The sequence below is a fragment of the Glycine soja genome, chromosome 11 (assembly GCF_004193775.1).
Source record: "Glycine soja cultivar W05 chromosome 11, ASM419377v2, whole genome shotgun sequence".
In the NCBI taxonomy this organism is placed as follows: Eukaryota; Viridiplantae; Streptophyta; class Magnoliopsida; order Fabales; family Fabaceae; genus Glycine; species Glycine soja.
In genome coordinates, this window is record NC_041012.1 from 11,577,824 (window position 1) to 11,601,885 (window position 24,062).

Consider the following 24,062-nt stretch of genomic DNA (forward strand, 5'->3'; position numbering starts at 1 on the left):
CCTACTCAAGAAGGTTGCAACCATTTTGGAAATATGTCTCTGTATAAATTGACTTGACATCAGGTACTAAATTTTGTAAATGACACTTAATTAGTTTTTGTAAAAAAAAGTAAAATTTATCAATATAATAGTTAAATCATGTGATACTACTATTATTTTTCTGATAATGCTTAACAAATTTTGAGTAACCTAAACATTTAAAATATCTGCTTATATTTTCAATAAATAATATATCATGTTAAAATAAAATAGTGTAATAAAGTATCAAATAAGTTTAAAATTATAATTTAATATATTTTATGAGAATTTTAAACGATGGTGATTATGCCACAACTAGATGGTGGATATTGATATGAGTATCTTTGCTTAAGAAGTTTGGATAATATTAAATTGGGTCAAAATGAATATTTTTCATGGATGAATACGAGGTTATTGATAATGCCTATTAAATTTTCTTGACATTTTCTATGACATGTAATTAAAAGGTAATTGTTGCATACATTATTTTCACCCAAATAAATTTTATGAGAATTTTATTAAACTAATTGATTTATATTTTCAAAAATTATAATAATAAAATCTTTAATATCTGTCGTGATAATTTTTTTTTATAAAAAAGTAATGATGACATATACGTGCATGTGTACAAATATAATTTGATACCTATTCTTATTTTCATTTCCGCTTAAAAAATGAGTAATACTCCTATCCATACACCGGGCAAAACGGTTATTCCCTTGGCATCTTTTGTGACATTTAAGTCTTGTTAACTATTTTTAGTACATTGATTAATGAATTAAAAAATATTTATTATAAAAATATAAAAAATGTAAAGAAAATTATAAACAACCTTATTTTACACATTCCACCAAAAATCTTTTTTATTTTAATTTTTTTTCCAATGTTATAAGATATTGGTTAACATTTACCATAAATGATAATAATTGCATAGTACTATTTTCTCCCAAACAAATCTATACTTGTAGTATTATCTGTCATGATAATTTTAACAAACACGTGGAGTTCTCACTTAATCGGTTAAACCTTACCACCCCATGGCATGCAGAGCGTGAAGCATCTGGCGCCGCACCTCGACCCCTTTACCGAGTCTCCATTTCTTCCCATTCGTTAATTCCAATTTCCGAATCCCAAACTCAAACCTCACACACACTCTCTCTATATAATCGTCCTCACTTTAATGTCGGCACCGCAGAGGTTTCTCTGCACTCTCTCACACGCTCCCCCTCTCTATTCCTCTATCTCCACCTTCAAATCTAGAACCTTCCTTTTCCTCCCCTTCGTCCACTCTTACCGCACCCTAACACCCTCGCTCTCGCCAATGCCTCGCAATCAGGTATTATATTCCTCTTCCGATTTCCGAACTCATCGCTTTTCTTCGATTCTCTTTCTTTTCGTTCTCGAATTTGTAGCTCGAAGCTGAAATTCGATGATCTTATAATGCTTTTCCGATCGAACGAGCTGAATTTTTTTTTATCGATGATCGATTGTTTTGCAGCGAAGTGGCGCGCACGTGGAGCGGAAGTGGAAACAGAAAGCGAAAACGGAGGGACACTTATCGGCTATGGCGGACGCAGCGGAAACTGTTACCAACAAGCTCAGTGGATTGAGTATTGGCGAAAACAGTGGGAAAACCGTGGCGCAAGGTTCGATTGCGACTTGGAAACCTAAATCTTATGGAACTGCGAGTGGAGGCACTGTTACCGAAGTTGAAAATGGAGCTGGAGTTGATGCAAGTGTGGCTTCAACGCAAAAGAGTAGTGGTAGTGGTTTGAGTAAGATATTTCGCGGTGATTTGTTAGAGAATTTTACTGTGGACAACTCCACCTACTCACGTGCACAAGTTAGAGCGACTTTCTATCCTAAATTTGAAAATGAGAAGTCGGATCAAGAGGTATATTCTTTCTGTCACAATTTTTTTCCTGTTTTGAAATGTGTTACGTGATTTCTGCGATTTACGTTTGAACTTTGAAGTATGTGTTTAATCTTAGCCTTTTAGGATAGTTCAAGACAAAATAAACACAGTTTTTATGGAAGTTTTGGGGAGAATAGGATTTTAGGATACAGGGAGGATGGAATAAAGTGATGAACGATTCTAGAAAGGAACTTTTGTCTTCTTGAAGGATTTCTGTTTGGTATGGGAAGATGTGTTTATTTCTCTGGTGCAAAATTCTCTTCTCTATCGTAGCTGAAATAGCCCTGCAAACAAGTTCTTTCACAAATGAAGGAATCGCAAGATTTTTAAAAGTTGACTCTAATAGAACAATGATCCTGAGTTCCCAACATCCATATGATGTGTTGTTATGCTTGGTTCTAACCTCTTAGAAACAATATTAAAGGCAAGTTTTACTTTCCTGTATCAAACACAGGCTCTTGCATTTTATTAGGAATTTTTTACAACTGATAATTGTTTTCTTTGGGATAATGAGCTCTTGTTCTCCTTCCTGTAATTACCTATGTATATTATATGTAGTTTTATAACTGTTACTTGTATTGTATGTATTCTGTTTGGCTGTAGGTCCGGACAAGGATGATTGAGTTGGTAGCTAAAGGGTTGGCTACGTTAGAGGTATGGTGATTGTACTTAATGTTACATAAGTTTTTATATATTTTTTGGGGTTCATAACTACTAGTTGGATGAATTTTGATTTGATTGATTTTCAGTGGTGGATTTAATTTTATTGACTTGCTTGTGCAGGTTTCACTTAAACACTCTGGCTCTCTTTTTATGTATGCGGGTCATGAGGGTGGAGCTTATGCAAAAAATAGTTTTGGAAATATGTATGCTCATCACAGATTTTGCCTCCTTTATGTTTCCCTTTTCTTTTAGCTTATGCTTGGTATTTTCTTTTCTCCCTTTATTGTGAATAATGGTCATGCAGTAATTCAGCAAATGATGAAACATTATGGCATGGGAATTTTTTTTTATCCATATACAAGTGATTTTCTTGGAGTATGGTTGTTGTGGTTTTCCATATTTCCTAATACATTTTACTTTATCATCTTGTTTTATGTAGCTATTTTTTGTTATTTATTGGGTATACCATTTTTTTTCCTGAGCAGATATACTGCTGTTGGTGTATTTGTTCTTGGACGGATGTTTCGTGAGGCTTGGGGAACTGAAGCTTCAAAAAAACAGGCTGAATTTAATAATTTTCTTGAGGTAAAATTATAAATTATAAATAAAGAACAAAGAAGGATTCAGTTTTATAGCATGTCTAGGATTCTGTGGTAGTGTTAGCAAAAACCATCTCCAAGGGTGGATCAATTTTATCTGCAAACATTTTTGGCCATTGCAACTATATCTAGAGCATAAAATAAGAAAATAATGTACAGGAATTGCCAATTTTTTCAGTTTTTTAGTTAAAAATATTCCATGTTCTAATAAATTTAGTTAAAGATTGCTATATTTTTTTTATCACAAAGACACAAACATTTGGTCACATTGTGCACATTCAGACCTTTTATTTTTTATTTTTGGCAAAATTCAGGGTGTCCTTGTTAAATTTTTTTGTGGTGCAAGGAGAATTATTAGAGATACCTTAACTAGAATATCTTTATTAATTTCCAATCTTCATCTGTTGAAAATTTGCCCAGTCTCTGTAATTTTTTTTTCTTTTTTTGGTTGGGCTTACTCATTTGCAGGATTGATGTTAAAAAAGTATGAATGATTAGCTAGTGACTAATTTGACAGTCGTTCAACATGTGGTTTATGATTATTTGGTTTTCTGATTCTCGATTATGCATCTAGGCATACTTACATTTTGTGTATAATTTTGACTAATGTCTTTCACCCCCTTCCAACATGCATTTTTCAGTACATGTGGCTGTTAATGGTATTCACTTTGTAACTATAAATTGATACTAGTGTAGGATTTTGTTACTGCATTTATTAACCTTTAGTTTTAATTCATGCTCAAACCAACGAAATGAACATTATTATTATATTCCCTTTCAGAGAAACCATATGTGCATATCAATGGAGCTAGTAACTGCTGTTCTTGGAGACCATGGACAGCGTCCCCAAGAAGATTATGGTAAAATTCTTTAACTTGATTAGTTCAAGGAAATTCTTGGTATTTTGAACAATATAGTGTTTTGAGCTTCATTTGAAAAACTTGGTACAAATCGAAAAATAGAATTGAAACTATTGTTTACTACTGGATGGCTTGACAAAATCAGCCAAAATTTTATTTTGAATTTTGGTCAAATTATCTGTTTATGGCTATCAGATTCCAGATATTGAATTGTAAGGATATTATAGAGTATGTATCTGTATGGTTATAGGCTATAGCTATGATTACATATTTTTTACATGTAGTGTGACCTGACCTGTCTTACATCTTTTAGTAATTGCTGTATCTTTCTGATCCGCAATCTACTATTAGTAACTCAAAGTTTCATGTTTCATAGTTTTCTCCTGGGCCAGGAGTTTAAAAGGGAATGAAGTTCTTACATATATGTCTGAGTTAATTCTCGACATGGAAATAGTCTACCGCATTAGGAAGCAAAGAATGCTTCCAATTTCTAATATTCCTGTTCAAAGATTTATTTCATATGGAGTTTATCATATAATTGTTTCATGCCACATATTCATTGTTTTCTTTTTAATCTGGGCAGCGGTAGTTACAGCAGTTACTGAACTGGGCAATGGAAAGCCAAAGTTCTATTCAACTCCAGAGATAATTGCTTTCTGCCGAAAATGGCGCCTTCCAACAAATCATGTGTGGTTGTTTTCAACAAGGTGAACATCTAGGATTTTTTAATTAAAAAATGAAGGATTTTTATTACTTAACATATTACAAATGATGTAAATATGTTATTTCTTTTAAATCTGGTTTTATAAAATGGTATTTTACTGAAATGACTAGGGTTGCATCAGAAGTAGTGGATATTTCTACTTATGTTTGTAAGAAAAGGTATTCTCTTACAATGTTGAAGCACCAAACTGTCTTCCAAATGCGAACCTTTTGTTTCTGAATTTGGAATTTTTTGTGATTGAAGTATGATGTATTGCTATTCTTTGTAGATTTTTTTAGGTTTGTGACTCCAGCTTTTATTTATATAACGGTAAAACATTTTGACTGAGAGCACTGTTTGGGTGGTCTAGCCATAATTACCTTAGCTTTAATGTAATTAGGAACGTTAGAAGTTAGGACACATGTTTCTTATGGTTCTTTTTCTTTGGTTGATTTTCTTGTTTTCATGGTTATATCCTAAGTATATTTTGAATAACCATATAATATGTTCTGTTGAGCTAATTTATTATTTTACTAAAATGTGTTCAGTGTTTTTTTGCTATTTTATTTCAACTCATACATTTCAACTTGGATTTTTATCATTAATATAATATGCTTCAAGCCTTCAAGAACATGAGAAGTTTTGGTTTCACTTTCATGGCTTTATGAAATGTAGAAAATCAGCAGCTTCTTTCTTCGCTGCCTATGATGCCTTATGTGAGGAGGGTACTGCAACTTCTGTATGCAAGGCTCTTGATGAAATTGCAGACATCTCTGTACCAGGTAAAAAAAAAAAAAAAGATTAACATGAATCGTTTAGATAGACTATGTATCTTATCCCTCATACATGATATACGAGTATATCTACTCGATTTAGTCTGTTATTTTCTTAAGCTATTGTGTATAGGCTTAACTATGGTTTTCTGTACTTTCATAGTTAGTTAACTAACTGACTAGAGTCAGTTGATAATTACAACTGTAACTGCCTATATAAGCTGAGGTGTAACTGATTACCATTTGGGTTGAATATCACAATCTTTCACCTCAATTCTGTTAGTGTTTTTCTCTCTTCTGAGATTCGTTATGGTATCATAGAGCCTCGTTTCAATCCTCGTTTCTTCTTTCATGGCTTCCGCTTCCATTCCTCCTCCCCCTCCTCCGCCGTTGAATGGTGGAACTCTGCTTGGTTCTGCGGTGGTTGTCACTGCCAAAGAATATTTGCACTCCATTTCGCAGAAGTTAACCAACTCCAATTATCTCCTCTGGTGTCAACAAGTTGAACCAGTGCTAAAAGGTCATCACCTCTATCATCTTCTCGCAGGACTACAAATTCCACCACGACATCTCACCATCGCCGATTGCAATGCTGGTATTACTTCTTCTTTTGGGAGCAACAAGATCAGCTTCTTCTGTCGTGGTTACAGTCCACTATTTCTGGTGAAGTTCTTCCACGACTCGTCAGATGCAAAATTGCTTGGCATCTTTGGGATAAGCTTCATACACATTTCTACTCCATTGTTCTCAACAACAGTTCCATTTCTGACTATTTTTTTGGGATAAGCAACAATTTGCGTAACATTTTTCTCAACAACAGTTCCATTTCTGACTATTTTTTTGGTATTCAAACTATAATTGATTCACTCTAGTCGATCGGAGAGCATGTGTCGGAATCTGATCACGTTGATATAATTCTTGATGGATTACCAAACGAGTTCGAATCGCTCATTACTTGTGAGTGGAAAGTTTGAGTTTATGTCCATTGATGAGGTCGTAACTCTTCTTCTTGCACATGCGATTCGCATCGCTCGCAAGAAAACCCTTGCCTCATTTGTTGGTTTGATTAATCTCACTGCAGGAGCTAAACCTAATTTTAGCCCCAATTTCAGTCTCAGTTCTGCACAAGAAGCTTCTGGTTCCTCGGCCTCTTCTAATCCGCAAGCAAATGTCGATCACGGTAATTCTAGCTCTTCGTCGAATTCTGGTTTGAGCTACAGCAATTGCAACGAAGGCAATCGTTATGTCAGCGCTGGTGTTGGCCGTGGTGGCTGTGGTGGCGGCGGCTGGAATTTCTCTTGCGGTGGTCGCAGTGGTGGACGTGGCAGAAGTTGCTGTGCAAACATTCAGTGTCAGAGCTGTCACACGTATGGTCATGAAGCAACTTACTGTTATCAAAGGCACAATGATGATTATGTTCCTACTCAGCCCATGGAATATCCTGACCAGAACCGATCCCCAGACCTCATCCAATCCCAATCAGTATCGAAGTCAGAGTCAGAATTCTAACAATTTTCAGAATCAGCAGAATCAGCATCCTCCACAGGCCAATCTGACTAGTGTTACTTTGACCTCCTCTCCAAATTGGTATCCAGATTCTGGGTTTTCCCATCATGTCACAAATGTTTCCCAGAATATTCATCAGACTACTCCTTTTGAAGGACCTGATCAAATAACAATTGGTAATGGCCAAGGGTTGAATATCAACTCTTCAGGTTTGACATCCTTTGTCTCCCCCTTTAATCCTAAAATTCCTCTTGTCCTTAATAATCTCTTGTTTGTTCCTTCAATTACCAAAAACTCCAACGAGCAGCTTGTGTGTAAATTGCATAAGGCAATTTATGGCCTTAAACAAGCCTCTAGAGCCTGGTTTGATAAGTTGAAGGCTGCTCTACTTCGGTTTCAGTTCAGGGCAAGCAAATGTGATTCCTCCTTATTTGTTTACACTGATTTCAAAGATACTGTCATTCATATGCTTGTGTATGTGGATGATATTATTCTGACTGGGAACAACACATCCTTCATTCAATCCCTAGTCACCATACTTAACTGAGTTTTCTCTTAAAGACCTAGGGAATCTTGATTACTTCCTGGGAATTGAAGTCAGACCTCAGCCCAATGGTGCTCTTATACTGACCCAGTCAAAATATATTAGGGATTTGTTGAGGAAAACCAACATGGATGAAGCCAATCCAATCTCTTCTCCAATGGTTGAAGGCTGCAAGTTAACCAAATCAGGGTATGAGCCTTTCCCTGATCCCACACTCTACAGATCCAATGTGGTAGCCTTGCAGTATGCCACTATTACTCGCCCAGAAATCAGCTTCTCTGTCAACAAAGTCTGCCAGTATATATGTCAGACCCTTCAGAACAACATTGGGCAGCAGTAAAGGGAATACTTCGATATCTGGCAGGCACCATCAATTTTGGCTAGAAATTTCTTCCTCCCTCCACTGGACCTCCCTTTGAGTTACATGCCTTTTGTGATGCTGACTGGGCATCTGACCCGGATGATAGAAGGTCAACTTCTGGTGCAGCCATCTTCTTTGGGTCCAATTTAGTGTCTTGGTGGTCAAAGAAGCAATCTGTTGTTGCCAGGTCCAGTACAGAGGCTGAATATCGAAGTTTAGCATTGGGCACAGCTGAGGTTACATGGATTAAGTCCTTCTGTCTGAACTGCACATTCCTCATCATCACTCTCCAGTCATCTTCTGTGACAATTTGAGCACTGTTGCTCTTGCTCACAATCCGGTTATGCACTCCTGTACTAAGCATATGGAACTGGATCTCTTCTTTGTCAGAGAAAAGGTTAAGGACAAGCAGCTTCAAGTGAGTCATGTCGCTGCCATTGATCAGAAAGCTGACTTTCTGACCAAGGCTCTAACTCCTTCCAACTTTGCTACATACAGATCCAAGCTCAGAGTGGCTGAGAAGTTTACTTTCAACCTCTCCTGAGCTTGCAGGGGGGTATAGGAGTATATCTACTCAATTTATTGTGTTATTTTCTTAAACTACTGTGTATAGGCTTAACTAAGGTTTTCTGTTCTTTCATAGTTAACTTACTGATTTGAGTCAGTTGACAGTTACAACTGTAACTGCCTATATAAGCTGAGGTGTAACTGATTATCATTTGGGTTGAATATACAATCTTTCACCTCAATTCTGTTAGTGTTTTTCTCTCTTCTGAGATTCGTTTACATGAATTGTTATATTTGAACAAATGGTATTTGATTGAAAGTCATTTGAAATGATTACCTAGGGAAGAATATGTTGGCTCATTGGATAAACAAATGAATGGCCCTAAAAGGGATGGAGGGATATGACTAGTTCATGAGCACTCTTGATGCCATAAATTTGACTTTGTGATCTTACCATCTTTATTGTTGATTTTTATACACTGGTTGCTGAACCACAACTTATGGCACAAACAGTACCTTGGTAGTTTTATGCCTGTCCTCAAAACCATAATATAGACCTTCTGGTCTCACTCCCACTTTTTTTACCTTCTACCATAGACAAGCAATATCTTTCTGAAGTGAACTTCTGGTGGTTTGCGACTAGTGGTTATATTTGCTGCTTCTATCAGAAAAAGGAATTTAAGAACTGATACCTACTTATATTTTGAATTTTGATCTTATGTAACAACATTTTGAAAGGAAGTAGGTTTATAGTTTTTGTGTTCTTGTTTCGATCTCAGTCCACTGTGTTTTGTTAATTTCAGTATTTCATTTTTTTAATTGTTAGTCTCTTTTAACTACTGAATTCTGTGTGAACTACTTGTCAAAATCTTTGTGTATTTACTTGTGATTTTATAACTGCAGGTTCGAAAGACCATGTAAAAGCCCAAGGTGAAATTTTAGAGGGTCTTGTGGCTCGTCTTGTAAGTCACGACAGCTCAAACCATATAGAGAAAACTTTGAAAGAATTTCCTCCTCCACCTGCTGATGGAGGTATGCTTATTGATTCTCTAAATATTGTGTGCCTGGTATTCTATGATTTTCTTAGTTGATGGCCTTGTTAATTCTTGTTGTTTATTGATCAATATATTCATTTTATGCTATGTCATATATGCTTGGTAGTTGAAGACAGATGATTAGATATGCCTAGGCTTGAGATCATAGAACTGATAATAAGTCCAAGTGTGACTGAGAAACACAATAATTACAAGCCAAGTGGGACCTTTTTCTAAAGTAAAATCACTTACCCCTCCCCCCTCTACAAGTGAACTTTCTTGAAACTCCTAAATATTAGTCACAGTATATATAGCAATTTAAAATAATGTCTGATTTTTCCTTTCTTCTTCAGTGGCCCTTGATTCCGGACCAAGTCTAAGGGAAATTTGTGCAGCAAATAGAACTGATGAAAAGCAGGTACAGAGTAAACTGCATTACCTTGATTAGAAGTTGTACAATTGCAATTCGTGAGGTGGGTATGGGACAGGTCCTTCCAATGTAGCTTATAACACATTGCAATTCTAGGAAATATAACAGTGGAACCCTATCAAACAGGGTATGGGACGGGTCCTTCCAATGTAGCTTATAACCCATTGCAATTCTAGAAAATTTAACAGTGGAACCCTATCAAGCAGGAAACGTGGGTTCCCCATTCCCTCTGTCCAGTGTGTTGTGTCTGTCTCTGCACTAAAATGACAAGGTTATTTAGGAACAAAAATGAGATATACAAATCTATATGGACTTAAAGGTAATGAAGTATTGTCATTTGGAATGTTTTTGCAGCAAATAAAAGCACTTCTTGAGAGTGTTGGTAGTTCTTTTTGTCCTGCCTACTCGGATTGGTTTGGGACTGATGGTGCTGATTATCATTCAAGAAATGCGGACAGATCTGTTCTTTCAAAGTTTTTACAAGCCCATCCTGCAGACTATTCAACTAAAAAGTTACAGGTCAGTTTAGACTTTCTTATATCCTAACCTTATACTACATGGAAATATGCTAATTTCAACAAACTCTACGTGCCAAATTTTGTTCATGAGCAAGTTTGTATATCCTTGTTTTTAAATAAATATCCTCATTACATTGTTGACATCTTCCTTTCTAATAGATTATTTCTGTATAATGAAAAATGTGTATACTAATAGTCTTTACTTTCTAGATTTGAAGAGTTTCCAATAATTACTATTTTCCTGAATGGTTGAAAGGGCCTCCCAATTTTTATTTTGTGTTGACATGTTGTTTTAATTTTCCCTAGCAGTTTATGCTTCCATTTATTTTTCTATCAAATGCTTTATTGTCTTCCATTCAGTTCATTGTCATCATATCTTTGATTTGAGTTTGAATCAGGAAATCGTTCGGTTGATGAGGGAAAAACGCTTCCCTGCTGCATTCAAATGTTATCATAACTTCCACAAGGTTGATGCCATGTCAAGTGACAATATTTTCTATAAAATGGTAATTCATGTACATAGTGATTCTGCTTTTCGGCGATACCAAAAAGAGATGAGGTATATTTTCAAACTGATTTTCTTGAATAATCAGCTAGTTTAATATTCTGAAAAATTCAATTTGAGACTTTCTAATGTTTTATATCATACATTTTGTTGATACCTTTTGAATTTTGAATGTTTGGCACTTTCAGGCTTAAACCAGGATTATGGCCACTGTATCGAGGTAAATACTTTATTTTCCTTTCAATTTTCTAATATCCTATTCATTTATGTGAAATTTTTAACATAATGTTTCCAGTCCCTTTTGAGCAACTATTGATTATAGTGTTAATTATGCTATCATTATGTACCGGTCCTTGCTATTTTTTTAGGCATTCAGGATTTAATAGCTGCTGTTGAGAGATGTAAATGGTTGTATTGAAAATGTATACTGACAATTTTAACCTATTCATGGATTATGGAGCATGAATGTTGAAATTGAAGTTGCTTACTTAGTTTTTGCCTGTTAAAAAAGTCAAAAGCACTAAACAAGTTTCATTCATCCAAATTTATTTGAATTACTCTGATATTTAATATATGCAAATCTAACAAATGCATTGATAATATGCTCTTTCAAGCTGCAGTAGAGAAGTTGGAATAAATTATTAATCCTGTGGATACTTTTCATAAACATAAACATATTATACCTTTGAATGAACATATTAGCTACTTTGCTGACACCCTTAAACTGACTCCTTACGACCCCTTTAAGCATTCCAATGGGTACATTCCATTCATAGAAGTAGAATGAAAAATCCTACCCAAATCCAAGATCTAAACTTAATCAACTCAAGAACAGATTCAAGGTTGGGAACCTCATGATGGAAAATAACATTGTTTCTACGCAACCAAATTGCTGACATTTCAATTTTAAGAATAACAAACGGTTATTCTTGTTGATTCATACAAGTTTCTGACACCTTAATGTTCCCAGGTTTTTTTGTTGATATCAATTTATTTAAGGCAAACAAGGAGACAGCCGGCGAAGTTTCTAAGAACAGTGTAAATGAAACTGGTAACAGCAGCTCTGGGAAAGATGACTTTGCAGATGAAGATGCAAATTTAATGGTCAAATTGAAATTTCTTACATATAAGGTATACATCCATATTTGAAATATGAAATTGTATCAATCAAATAATATTGTTTATGCAATTGTATGTTGATATTGTACACATAGTACATATCTTATTTATAACTATTTTTGGAGATTATAATATACTGTCTCTATTCTTTCTGATAATTTTAAATTTGTTAAGTCACAAAATGTAGCTTGTATATTTTTTGTTTTATATTTTTATGTAATCCAATACTTTTAAAAAAAATGCTGCCCTTAGGTCTGGGACATGATAGAGAAACTGAAAAGCCATGTTAAAATGTGTTGTGTGTGGGAACTATTGGTGATATCATGTGTTAATGTGCTCAAAATACCAGCCTAGAAAAAGTTCCCTGGGAAGGGTTGAAGGGTTCACTTATATGCTATGCTTTAAACCTTCAATATTATCAATTATGCATCCACGTTCCTTCTTGAAGCATCATACATCTTTTTCAGAATATCTGCATGTCCTGATTTGGAATCTTTTCTTCCAATAAATGCCTTTTGTTTTCTGTAAGTTTTTAGAATTGCTTTGAAATTGCATTGTAAAATTATTTTCTTTGTGATATTACTGGGAATGACTCTTTGGTCAGTAATTATGTCTAATATTAGTTACTAACTGCTTTATTCCAAGGTTATCAAATCAGGATTCAAATTGTGAATTGCCAAGCTAATTTTTGAATTGTGAATCATAATTTGTATCCAATTGTAAGATTTAGAGATAAAAATAACTTAAAATATATCTTATAGATGATATATAGTGTTCAATATAATAATTTTATACTAGAAATAGATAAAAACAACTAAAACATAAGCCTCATAAAACATAATTATTAGTTATATTTGAGTTTTTGAAGTCTCTATTTTAGAATCATGGAAATGAAACAATGAAATAACCAAATAGAGTGTATGAATTGAATGAGTGAGTAACAAATAAAATAGTGGAATAATCAAATAGGATAATATTAGAAGTGACCCTACAATTGCTTTTCATTTAACAATTGAAGCTTATATGACTTTTCAATTTCTTTTGTGACAATTGGTGCAAGAAAAGTAGAAAAAAAGAAAAAAAAATGAATTACTGAATTATGCAATTCATAGCGATGATAGGAAATTGCATTGATTTATTCATGTATCGTAAAATTCATTTGAGATTGACATTCGTTTTATATGAATTGATAGGCGGCCAAATCATATCTAATTGTAGGATTTGAACTATGAATCATAAGAATCTAATAGCTATGCTTTATTCTTATTCTTATTTTGGATCTCTGTCCCAGTTGCGAACCTTTCTCATTCGAAATGGCTTGTCAATTCTGTTCAAAGAAGGTCCAGGTGCTTACAAGGCTTATTACCTCAGGTAAATTATGTGTTTCTTGCACTTGAGACCTGGAATCTAGTTTTTAGAGGATTTTAGCTTTGCTATATTTTCACAAGTTTAACTCTGGATGATTCGCTAACAGCATATAATATTTCATATACGTTTTCCAGTTACATTTTCATGGTTGAGGTTTGAGATTGATGTGTATGTGTTGACAGTTGGGCACTTTATTCATCAGCATCACCCTTTCCACTGCATGAATGTGTTTGCTATGTGACTGTTCTATTAGGTCCAGGGCAGTTTATTAGGCATGAACAGTGGCTTCATAAAGAAACAACAACTTGATAGAAAGGCTTTTTGAATTTTGATGTTGATAAGACTCAAGATATATTATATCAATACAATGAACTCCAATAGTATTAATAACGGAAATCCCAGTCTGTATCAGAGATTCAGTCTTGGTATGGAGGATTACAATAAGAACAACAGAAGACAAAATGATAACAGGGCAAATTCGAGAGTGCCCAATTCTCTCCCAAGCTTAACAGAATTCCACCCCCCTTCCCCTCTCTCACCCATCCACTTATATTTCCATTCTTTCTTTCTCCACACAACTTGTGCACACCCCACACCACCACTGCCAGGTAGGCAAATTAGTTAGGCTTTTCTCTCTCCTGATTCTGATCCTGTGCATCGCACCTCTTGTGCCTCCTCCCATAGGTCTTAATTTTTTTACTAGGGGTCTTATCAGAACTTTCCACAACTACCAAAATGTGCTTGAAGGTTATTAGTAGTCTAATTCTTAATTTGATTTTGTCCTTTTTTCTGCTACACAAAATGTGTTTGCTATGATCCAACTCCCAAAAAATATGTTTTTAGAACAATTTTTAACAAACCATAAAAATAAAGCCTTCATTAATCTTAAATCTACGGTGTATCCCATCCTTCATTTACTAATTATCTTCCTATTGATCCATCAGCTAGGTAATTATGCTATTCTGGTTCAATAACTGTAAGGGCATAATTCAATACTTAGCTGGACAACCTGTTCTTAATGCTGCAATATATTGAATGGGAATTTTGAGATATTTCTGTAATGTCAATCATACTGATGTGAAAGATGTAAGTTACAATATCTGTATGCTTCTCATTCAAGGTTATAATCTGAATTACTTTTTTTGTTTGTTCATTTTTTCAACTTTGCAGACAAATGAAAATATGGGGAACCTCTGCAGCAAAGCAGAGAGAACTTAGCAATATGCTTGATGAATGGTATTTCCTGAATCATTCCTCCTGATGCCCCCTAACTATGAGTTTGGACTTTCTGCTAGAGTCATTTTTTTCACTTTTTTCCTGTCTGCCTGTGTATTTTTCTTTTTGCTACTTTGGTTGGTGCATCTGGTTAAGATTTTTTTTATTTTTCTCTGCTTACAGGGCTGTGTATATAAGAAGGAAGTGTGGAAATAAGCCACTGTCATCATCAACATATCTAAGTGAAGCTGAACCTTTTCTTGAACAGTTTGCAAAACGTAGTCCACAGAACCAAGCGCTGATAGGTTCTGCTGGTAATTTAGTTAGGACTGAAGATTTCTTGGCCATTGTCGAGGGAGGCCAGGATGAAGAAGGTGATCTAGTTGCAGAGCGGGAGATAGCACTGCCAGGGCCTAATATCTCAGTCAAGGACACAGTTCCAAAATATGAAGGGTTGATTGTATTCTTTCCCGGTAATTCTTATACTATGCTTGTAGTCATTCCCAACAATTAGATTCACATTTGCCTGGTCACCATCTTCAATACCACTGAAGATCAAGAGACCTTAAATTGAGTAATTAGAAGTATAAACAAGGTTTTAAATGTGAGCATTTAGAATAGGTGGCCACCAGTTATACTAAAGTGGGTGAAGGCTTGAAGCAATGCAAAATGCCTGTAAGTTCATGGATTGGCTGCTTTTCTATTCCATGAACTCTTATGGTGTGTGGGAAACAATCTCCTGTCAGTGTTTAATGAAATTAATGTGGTCATGGGATAGGACAGAATCAATGAAATTAATGTGCCCCTTCAAGAACAATGATTTGGAGTTAACTTACTAGTTTAGTTTCTTTGTTTGAGACTTTGATTAATCAATGAAATTAATGTGCCCCTTCAAATATGGCTTATTGGTGTTACGTTGTTTTAATGAGGTTTACACTGGAGCTTTTGCACTATTTTTTTTGTTGAATCTTGTGGGTGTACTTTAGGCATAATTGATTTTGGTGTTGATATAGTTTTTGCTCATATTTAGCACAATTTCCTTTAATACAGTTATGCAGCCTTGTGTGTGTGTGTGTGCATGTGTGCGTGTGCTTGTGTTTTTAGTGTTTATGACTAATCTTTAAGGGATTTCACCCTTCTTCCAGGAATACCTGGTTGTGCTAAGTCTGCCCTTTGCAAAGAATTGCTAAATGACCAAGGAGGATTAGGAGATGATCGACCAGTTCATAGTCTCATGGGTGATCTAATTAAAGGTAGATTTTCTTCTAAGATTGTTTAAAATGGTGCTTAAATTGCAGAGGTTCTTAACATGATTCAGATCCATTTTATGTATCCCACTGCTCCAGTGCTCTTATATATAAAAGTTGTAAATGTTCAGTAGAACTATTATCTACTTTTTACAATTAACTGATTAAACAGTGATAGATACCTTAAATTAGGTTTTCATAAAGCATACTATTCTTTGAATGAGTACATATGTTTATCAGGTCAGTTCTACGTGTATAACTAATACAGAGTATCATGGAGTATCAACAGGAAAATATTGGCAGAAAGTGGCCGAAGAACGCAGAAAGAAACCGAATTCTATAATGCTTGCTGACAAGAATGCCCCAAATGAAGAAGTTTGGAGACTTGTTAGTGTTCTAACTAATTTCATTATGGCTTACTGAATTTATTTCTTCCTGCTCCGTGTTTTTCTCTTTTGACTTTTGTCCCCTGAGGTTGTTAATTAGAACCTGTTTTAGTATTTTTCGTTGTTCTCTTGATGGTAAAATTGATATATTTAATAATTAATGCCTGATTTCTCCTCCTTGGAATGTTTTCAATTCATGTGATGAAACAAGTTAAAATTAGAAATATGGTTGACATAAAAGCAATAAAAAGTATTTCACTGATTTGACATTCATTTTTTCTATTTACTAAAGTCTTATTCCAGGTTGTATTTTATGTTCATCTTGGATGGCCAGGATAGGGTAGTGTCATGACGAACTTTTGTGTGATTAGGTGGCATGATATGACCAACTCCAAAAACACTACAGTGGGATGGCTGCTGTACTGAAAATGATACGTACACCCAGATAATTAATACTACACACATATCAATGCTAAAATATACTCAAAATTAGAGATGTATTCATTATTAGTAATCAAACGTCAATAGTCTAAACACAAGGAGGGAGAAACATAGGGATGAAGATGTGGCAGAACAGAACAGAGCACAGCACAGACCTTGAAATGCTTGCTGAGGAGGGAGAGTACTACAATCTGTGAAGAGGGAACATGAGGGGACGAACAAGTGGGGTTGGCTGGAATACCACTGGGTTTCCAGAAAAACAGCTGGGTCTGTCCAGAAAAGATGTTGGGCTACCTGAAATATAAAACTTTTTCTGGGAAGCTCAAAAAGGTGGGTGCATTCACTGAAATTCAACAAGTGAGATGGGTTTCAAATCCTAAAAGGCTTCTTATGCCAAAAGAACTGGGAATCAGGGGCAAAATTGGTTTTTGACCCCAAATAGAGTAGCAGCCGCAATTGCAGTCTGCACTGACTGCAGCAGCAAAGCAAGATGCACTGGCCACAGTGGACCATTGCCAGAACAAGATGTGTGGTGATACCATGGCAGCTGAAAACCATGATTGATTACTTTGATACGATTGGATTCATTTTAGTAATGTGTTTAACTGTTTATTATATAGTCAAAGAAAGTTTGGGGGGATGGCAGTTGCCTCCTTCCAAGGTCAGGGCATTCTGCTGCAAGGGCCTGCAGTAATACTTTAATGGCTTAAATACATTTTTTGGTCCCTGCAATTTAATGTTTTTTTCATTTTCGTCCCTGAATTTATTTTTTTCGTTTTAGTCCTTGCAAAATGTGTTTGTTTTATTTTTCATCCTTAAAGTGTTTTAGATAGCGCTTTGAACAGTAAAAAAATGTTTTGAACAATGCAAAAAATATTATCTAAAGCACTTTAAGGACAAAAAACAAAACAAACACATTTTGAAAGGACTAAAACAAAATAAAATAAAATTGCAGGGGCGAAAATGAAAAAGCGTTAAATTGTAGGGACCAAAAATGTATTTAAGCCTAATTTAATTAGAAAAATCACTTGCCTTTTTGATTTGTTAGTCTACTTCTGGAATCATTTTTGTCTGGCTATCAACTTTGTATCATCTACTTATTAAAATTTCTACAAATTAACCTAGTCACACTTGTAAAATATGCAGATAGAAGACATGTGTCACAAAACAAGGGCATCTGCTGTACCAGTTGTAGCTGAATCTGAAGGTTATGTTTTGTTGTCCGTTCTGAATTGTTTGTATTGACCAAGTCAATGTTTTTGTTGTTTAGTTAGAAAATACTGTCACTTCTAATTGTTTGAAAAAGGATATTTAAATACAAACTACATAATTGAGTTTAAGGCCTTAAAGTCCAATATCACAAGTATTACTAACATACTCTAATAGCAATAATCCTAACAGTTTTGTTTTCTTTTTTAAATCTATGGATTGCGTGTCTTTCATCACGGCATAAATTTGGAAGATTTTGCTTGTCCTTTTTTCTTGTCCTTTTTTCTTGATATGCTTTAGTCCCTGGTAACTTGCTCGAATAGAGTATTTATTTTGCTTTAAAATGTGAAAAAAATTAAAATGGCAGTGGTCTGGCTTCGTTACAATAAGTAATAGCTGTGTCATTTGTTTCTTGGTAGTAAAGAACTTGACTTATTTTTAGCTTAATGTTCTCATACATAGTTTCTAGGTAGTAAAGAACTTGACTTATTTTTAGGTTCATTATCTCATACATTGCTTCTTGGTAATGAAGAACTTCACTTATTTTCATCTTAGTATCTTCATCTCACTCTTTTTTTTTTTGTGCAGGAACTGATTCAAATCCATTTTCTCTTGATGCATTAGCTGTTTTCATGTTTCGTGTGCTTCAAAGAGTCAATCATCCGGTATTTATTGTTTTGTTTTCCTGGATATATGATCCCTGATCTTTCAAAAGGTTTCATTACCTTCCACTGAATTTATTTGAATTTTTCCAATTTCTCAAGGGAAATCTTGACAAAGGATCTCCAAATGCTGGCTATGTGCTGCTAATGTTTTATCATCTTTATGAGGGCAGGGTACAATGCTTCTTTTATTGTTACTCCAATTTATTTACATTTTAATATTTCCTAAACTGATTTTGCCAATGCTTTTCAGAACCGTAGAGAGTTTGAGGGTGAATTAATTGAGCGTTTTGGGTCACTTGTCAAGATGCCACTATTGAAATCTGATAGGTACTTTCATGTTATTACTATCTATTCAGTATTCACTGGTATCAATATTTTTATTTATTTTTCTTGCTTATCATTTAATGCTCTAAAAGTAATTAACGGCCTGTTAGTATTCATTGTAACCTAATCTTTCTGTTATTATCCATTTACTTCTGTTACATTGAGAAAAGTAACCGATGAAATTTACTACTGCTGGATTCAAATACTGCTTCCAATCGGGGAATCTTGATTCTTAAGAGATAGAGTGAAAGGTGTACTTGAATTGGCTGGGGAACAATATAACTAATTATTAAATGTGATTTGCCAGTGGTGCTAAAGGACCAAGCCATAATCAAGCTTTTAGGTGAATAATCATGATCGTGTTTATATCTCAGCATTAGAAACCGGAGCAGAACACACTTGAATGGGGGTAAATGTACTGTATTAATCTTCTGAAAATACTAGTAGCAGTATGGTATTAGTACCAGTGGGTATCCTTATGATAAACTGAAACACAAAAAATGACACTAGGTAGTCATGAGACCCTGTACTCTCCCTCGCCGTTGTTATGCTGCAAAATAAGTATTTGCAGATGATTTACTGCTGTTATGGGATAACTGGAACCCGTTTTCGTAATGATTCATGAATGGAAAGCTCACTAGAACTCTGAAGTAGATTGAATTCATCTGTCCTCTCACTAATGTTTCTTATTTGTGCTTTTGCCATGTGCAGGAATCCCCTTCCTGAGCCAGTGCAGTCTGTTTTGGAGGAAGGAATTGATCTATATAAACTTCACACTAAGAGACATGGAAGGTCAGCTTTATATGATATTTCAGTTGCATACTTTGAAAATTGTTGCTCTATATTTTTGTTTTGAGAACGTGTTAAGTGTGTAGTGGACTTAGTAATTGCTACAACAACCACAGAAATATGATTTGTGACCTTTTTTCATCTCTGTTAAGTGTATATTGGGATGTAATTCGGATTAAAATGTGTAGAACTTACAGTAAAAGTGAAGAAACACCTAGCTGCATCAGCCACCAGTGCTTCAGAAAAATTTTCAGTACCTCACTCTTAAAGTTCTGAGATTTGTTTCAAGCTGCAGAAAATGTTCTCTTGCTTGTGTTGTAAGTCAAAACTCAAAACTGCAGTCTCATGTCTTTAATTCAGTTATTGGTCAAACTTCATTTTGAATTGTCAAGTCTTGGGAAGGTCCAATACCCTAGGCGGTATGTAGTATATTGCCACCCGTGCATCCCCCCAACAATCATAGTGCTACAATGCACACTGGAATTTTTCCATCCTATGGTGTTCGTATAGATGTAATTGAAGACTTGAATTATGAGTAACTTGTAATATCTGTTATCTTGATGGCTGACAACAATCACAGTGCTACAATGTACACTGGAATTTTTCCATGTATCCCCCCAACAATCATAATGCTACAATTTGTCAACTTGACTTCTTGTTTACTTTATTTAGCCCCTATTTTCTTGAGGTGTTTATTGTAAACTGAGAAGTAGACAATCTTAAAATTGATCCTTATTGTGATAGATTAGAGTCTACCAAAGGATCCTACGCAAAAGAATGGATAAAATGGGAAAAACAGTTACGGGATATTCTTTGTGGAAATGCTGAGTATTTTAATTCTATTCAGGTTAGTACATCTAGCATTTTTCCCCCAGTTGTTTTGTCCACTGTTAGGAACTCTGTTCATTTAACATTATAATAACATTGGTATTTTACTAGGCATTAGGGAATGTCAGTGATTGTTTTTAAAATCTACAATTATGCTCTAAAGTGCTTTTGTTTTCCCTCAAAACATCTGCAGGTTCCATTTGAGTTTGCTGTCAAGCAAGTGTTGGAACAATTGAGAAGCATTGCTAAGGGAGAGTACACACCACCAGATACTGAAAGGAGGAAATTTGGTACCATTGTTTTTGCTGCTCTCAGCATGCCAGTTACTGAAATTCATGGCGTCCTCAATAAAGTAAGGAAATAGTTGCATTTTGTTATCTATATTCAGTATGTTAATTGAAAACTAACTTGTTTCTGCTCAGCATTATTGTTGCTTTTTAAGAATAAAGGCTATGAACACAGCCTGAATGACAAGGGTAATTGTATTTATAGGGTTTAATGTCACTTTTGGTCCATTATGTTTCACTGTTGTTTTACTTTGGTACATTAAGTTTTAAAAGTTTTATTATGGTCCTATGTTTTTGAAATGTATCATTTTGGTTCTTTTTTCAATTTTTCGTTAGAAACATTGGTGTTCTGTTAATTTTTAAATTTTAAAAAAGAACCAAAATGATACATTTTGAAAATATAAAAGTCCAAAATGAAACTTTTAAACTTGTTATGCCAAAGTGAAACAATAGCGATCGGAAAGTTAAGGATTAGTAATCCTTTTGAAAATTAAAAATGGAAAGGATTTGGTTTTATACATGCGCAAGGAAAGTAATCAAAAAAGAAAGAACTCGTCATCTTTCTTTTATCACTTAGGAGTGACAATAAACCTATATATAGTTGTCAGAAAGTTGGTTATGAGTCTAACTCAATTCTACATAACCGGCTTCTAAGGTGAGGATTGCTTCTTATATAGTTTATCTCGACACTATCTTTAGTTGATGTGGGACTTCAACATGTTCCCTTTTGCCTGCGACTATCCGATGTGGGACTTTTAACACACCCCCTCTATCTAGGATGACCACAATTTAGGGGAGGTGGAGAAGCTAAAAGAAAATTACTAGTAGCTATATAAGCCTTTAACCGGTTTATATCTATCAAACCCATCTTAGGTGGTATTTGGCCTAGTTTTTTTCCTACTTAAAAGTAGAAGCTAGGTCAAACACTCTTTTTAAAACGTTCTTAAAAAAATAAGTCTCTTAATTTTGTAGAAGAAAAAATAGAAAAAAAGGAGCTTTTAAATAAGCTAACTAGTGTAGTTTTTACATTACTTATGTGGAGCTTAATTCTTAATGTCCACGCATCGAATCCTTCCATCTGCAATTTTGTCTTTTTTCAATCACTGTTCTCTGTTTCATATTTTTTATTTCTTTAGAGCAAAAAATTAATTTAATCACATTATTATTATATAAATTTTATTCTCATCACCGAAAAATATAAATTTTATTCTGTTTTGTTCATTCATCAAAATATACAGTATTTTAGTCTTAATTAGGTAGAGGATAAATATTTATTTTATATGAATAAAATTTATAATAATCAATACTTTTAAATATATAAATTATATTTTAATTACAATTTATCATAAATAAGTATTTTTAAATTATAAATTAGATTTTAGACATGTGATAAACAAATTATATTGCGATACAAAATTAATTTTAACTATTGATAAACAGTGTATAACTATTCTAATTTAATTAGACAGAGGATTTTCAAAATAAAATATTATTAATTAAATTAATTTTTGACATTTTGAAAAATTAAAAGTTTCAAAGATTTATATTCAGTATTTTTATTTATTTTATTATCATTTAAAATAATTTCATGCAAATTAAATTAATTTTATACATTTATTCATTTATCTTTTTTTTAGTTGGTGAGGTAACTAGTTTTTAATAAAACTAAAACTTTTCAAATATTTTACCAAACAACTTTTAACTTGAAAGAAATTTTAAGCTAAAAAACTAAAAAAGAACAAACAACTTCTACATTTTTTTAAGTTCGTATTTTTCACTTAAATTTAAAAGTAGGTTTTTTTAAGTAAAAAATAAGCTGGGCCAAACATACCCTTATTATATTCAACGGATCAAGAGGCTTGACAGGAAGTGAGCAGTTTTGTTATCTAAATGTTGACTGAGTTCTGCACTGTAGGTGGCAGGATAGCATCTACAAAAATTCTTCCTAATTAGACCGTCTGTTTCACTTCTATCTTGAGGGAGAGATACTAGCCTTACCTTGTACCCGAAGAGGCTTTGTTACTTTGTTCGTAGTTCCATTTGAAAGATGCCATGTGGAAATTACCGTCCACAAGGGCTCTAAGGGCAGTTCTTATCCTTACCCCTTGACTTTCCTTGTTTGTCTGCATCTACCTCAATTGTCCCCCCAATTTGTGTATATATAAAAATAAAAAATCACATCCGTGTGTTTTATCTTGGTTTTAGGAAACAGTATCTGATGCAATAATATGTATATGCAGTTGGCGCAGAGTAATCCCAAGATCAACGAATTCCTTAAAGACAAACGTTTAGAGAATGTTAATCGAGCTCATTTGACTCTTGCCCACAAGAGAAGTCATGGCATCAAAGCTGTAGCTGATTATGGTATCTATCATAATAAAAAGGTGCCGGTGGAGTTGACAGCGCTACTCTTCACAGATAAAATGGCTGCATTTGAAGCATGTACCGGCTCAGTGGAAGGTGAGAAGATAGTTTCAAAGAATTCGTGGCCTCATATTACCTTGTGGACTGCCGAAGGTGTTGCAGCCAAGGATGCCAACATGTTACCACAGTTGCTTGCAGAGGGGAAAGCAAATCGGATTGACTTCAATCCTCCCATCAATATATCTGGCACACTCGACTTTTATTGAGTTGAATTCCTTTTGCTACTCATCTTTCTAAAATAAAACCAACTGAAATTAAGGTGGTCATGTGCTTTTATTTGTTCAACAAAATCATACCCTTTGCTGGCATACAAGTTGGATCCGATATTTAGTGAAGATAGATGATGGAGAAAAATTTTGTAGGAGCGAGCATTTTCTCCTGAAGAACTGTGTACATATATATATAGGCTTTTTAGAAAGCCGAGTATGGTTTCTGGAGTCTCATTGCCGAATTTTCAGCATGAGGGCTTTCATCTGTGTGGTAGACTGGTAGTTCATTTCTTGTTTATTTGCTTCAATGTTACGCTCTCTTTTTACTTTTTTTATATCAATTCTGCTTGTTTCAAGTTTTTGTTTTTTTGCTTTATTTTATTTTCCCTGTGGAATCAGTTTTCTTATAGCATTTTTAATGGTAAAATTGATTGAAGTTGCGTAAATTTATTGTTTATATTTTTTTACATTTAACTCTAAAGTTTAAATTCTTGTTATAATCTGTCCATGTGGGTTTTGAAGAAATTAGTGTGATGTTCAATTTGGGAAAAAAAAAGGAGATTAGGGCTTGTGATTGTAACTGTGAGGAGCAATGTTGTGTTGAGTGCTTCTTAT

General features: G+C 34.3%; 1 protein-coding gene across 3 annotated transcripts; it reads left to right on the plus strand.

Moving 5' to 3' along the window:
- The first annotated feature begins 998 nt into the window (after positions 1 to 998).
- Positions 999 to 23,883, plus strand: LOC114376961 (tRNA ligase 1). 3 transcript variants are annotated; one of them, XM_028335302.1, is made up of 27 exons: positions 1,001 to 1,354; positions 1,517 to 1,912; positions 2,537 to 2,587; positions 2,717 to 2,799; positions 3,082 to 3,181; positions 3,977 to 4,055; positions 4,639 to 4,762; positions 5,434 to 5,540; positions 9,353 to 9,481; positions 9,837 to 9,901; positions 10,268 to 10,432; positions 10,830 to 10,990; positions 11,125 to 11,156; positions 11,907 to 12,067; positions 13,347 to 13,426; positions 14,594 to 14,659; positions 14,822 to 15,111; positions 15,784 to 15,891; positions 16,175 to 16,272; positions 17,859 to 17,919; positions 18,510 to 18,586; positions 18,686 to 18,757; positions 18,837 to 18,913; positions 19,622 to 19,702; positions 20,444 to 20,546; positions 20,721 to 20,879; positions 23,055 to 23,883. In XM_028335302.1, exons 1-27 carry the CDS (start codon positions 1,199 to 1,201, stop codon positions 23,442 to 23,444), a joined length of 3,471 nt encoding a protein of 1,156 aa, XP_028191103.1. In that variant the 5' UTR covers positions 1,001 to 1,198; the 3' UTR covers positions 23,445 to 23,883. The 3 variants fall into 3 exon arrangements, with proteins under 3 accessions (XP_028191104.1, XP_028191105.1, XP_028191103.1); XM_028335303.1 differs by lacking the exons at positions 20,721 to 20,879; positions 23,055 to 23,883 and adding an exon at positions 19,888 to 20,016 and having other exon boundaries at positions 999 to 1,354; XM_028335304.1 differs by lacking the exons at positions 20,721 to 20,879; positions 23,055 to 23,883 and adding an exon at positions 19,897 to 20,016 and having other exon boundaries at positions 999 to 1,354.
- Positions 23,884 to 24,062: the final 179 nt, after the last annotated feature.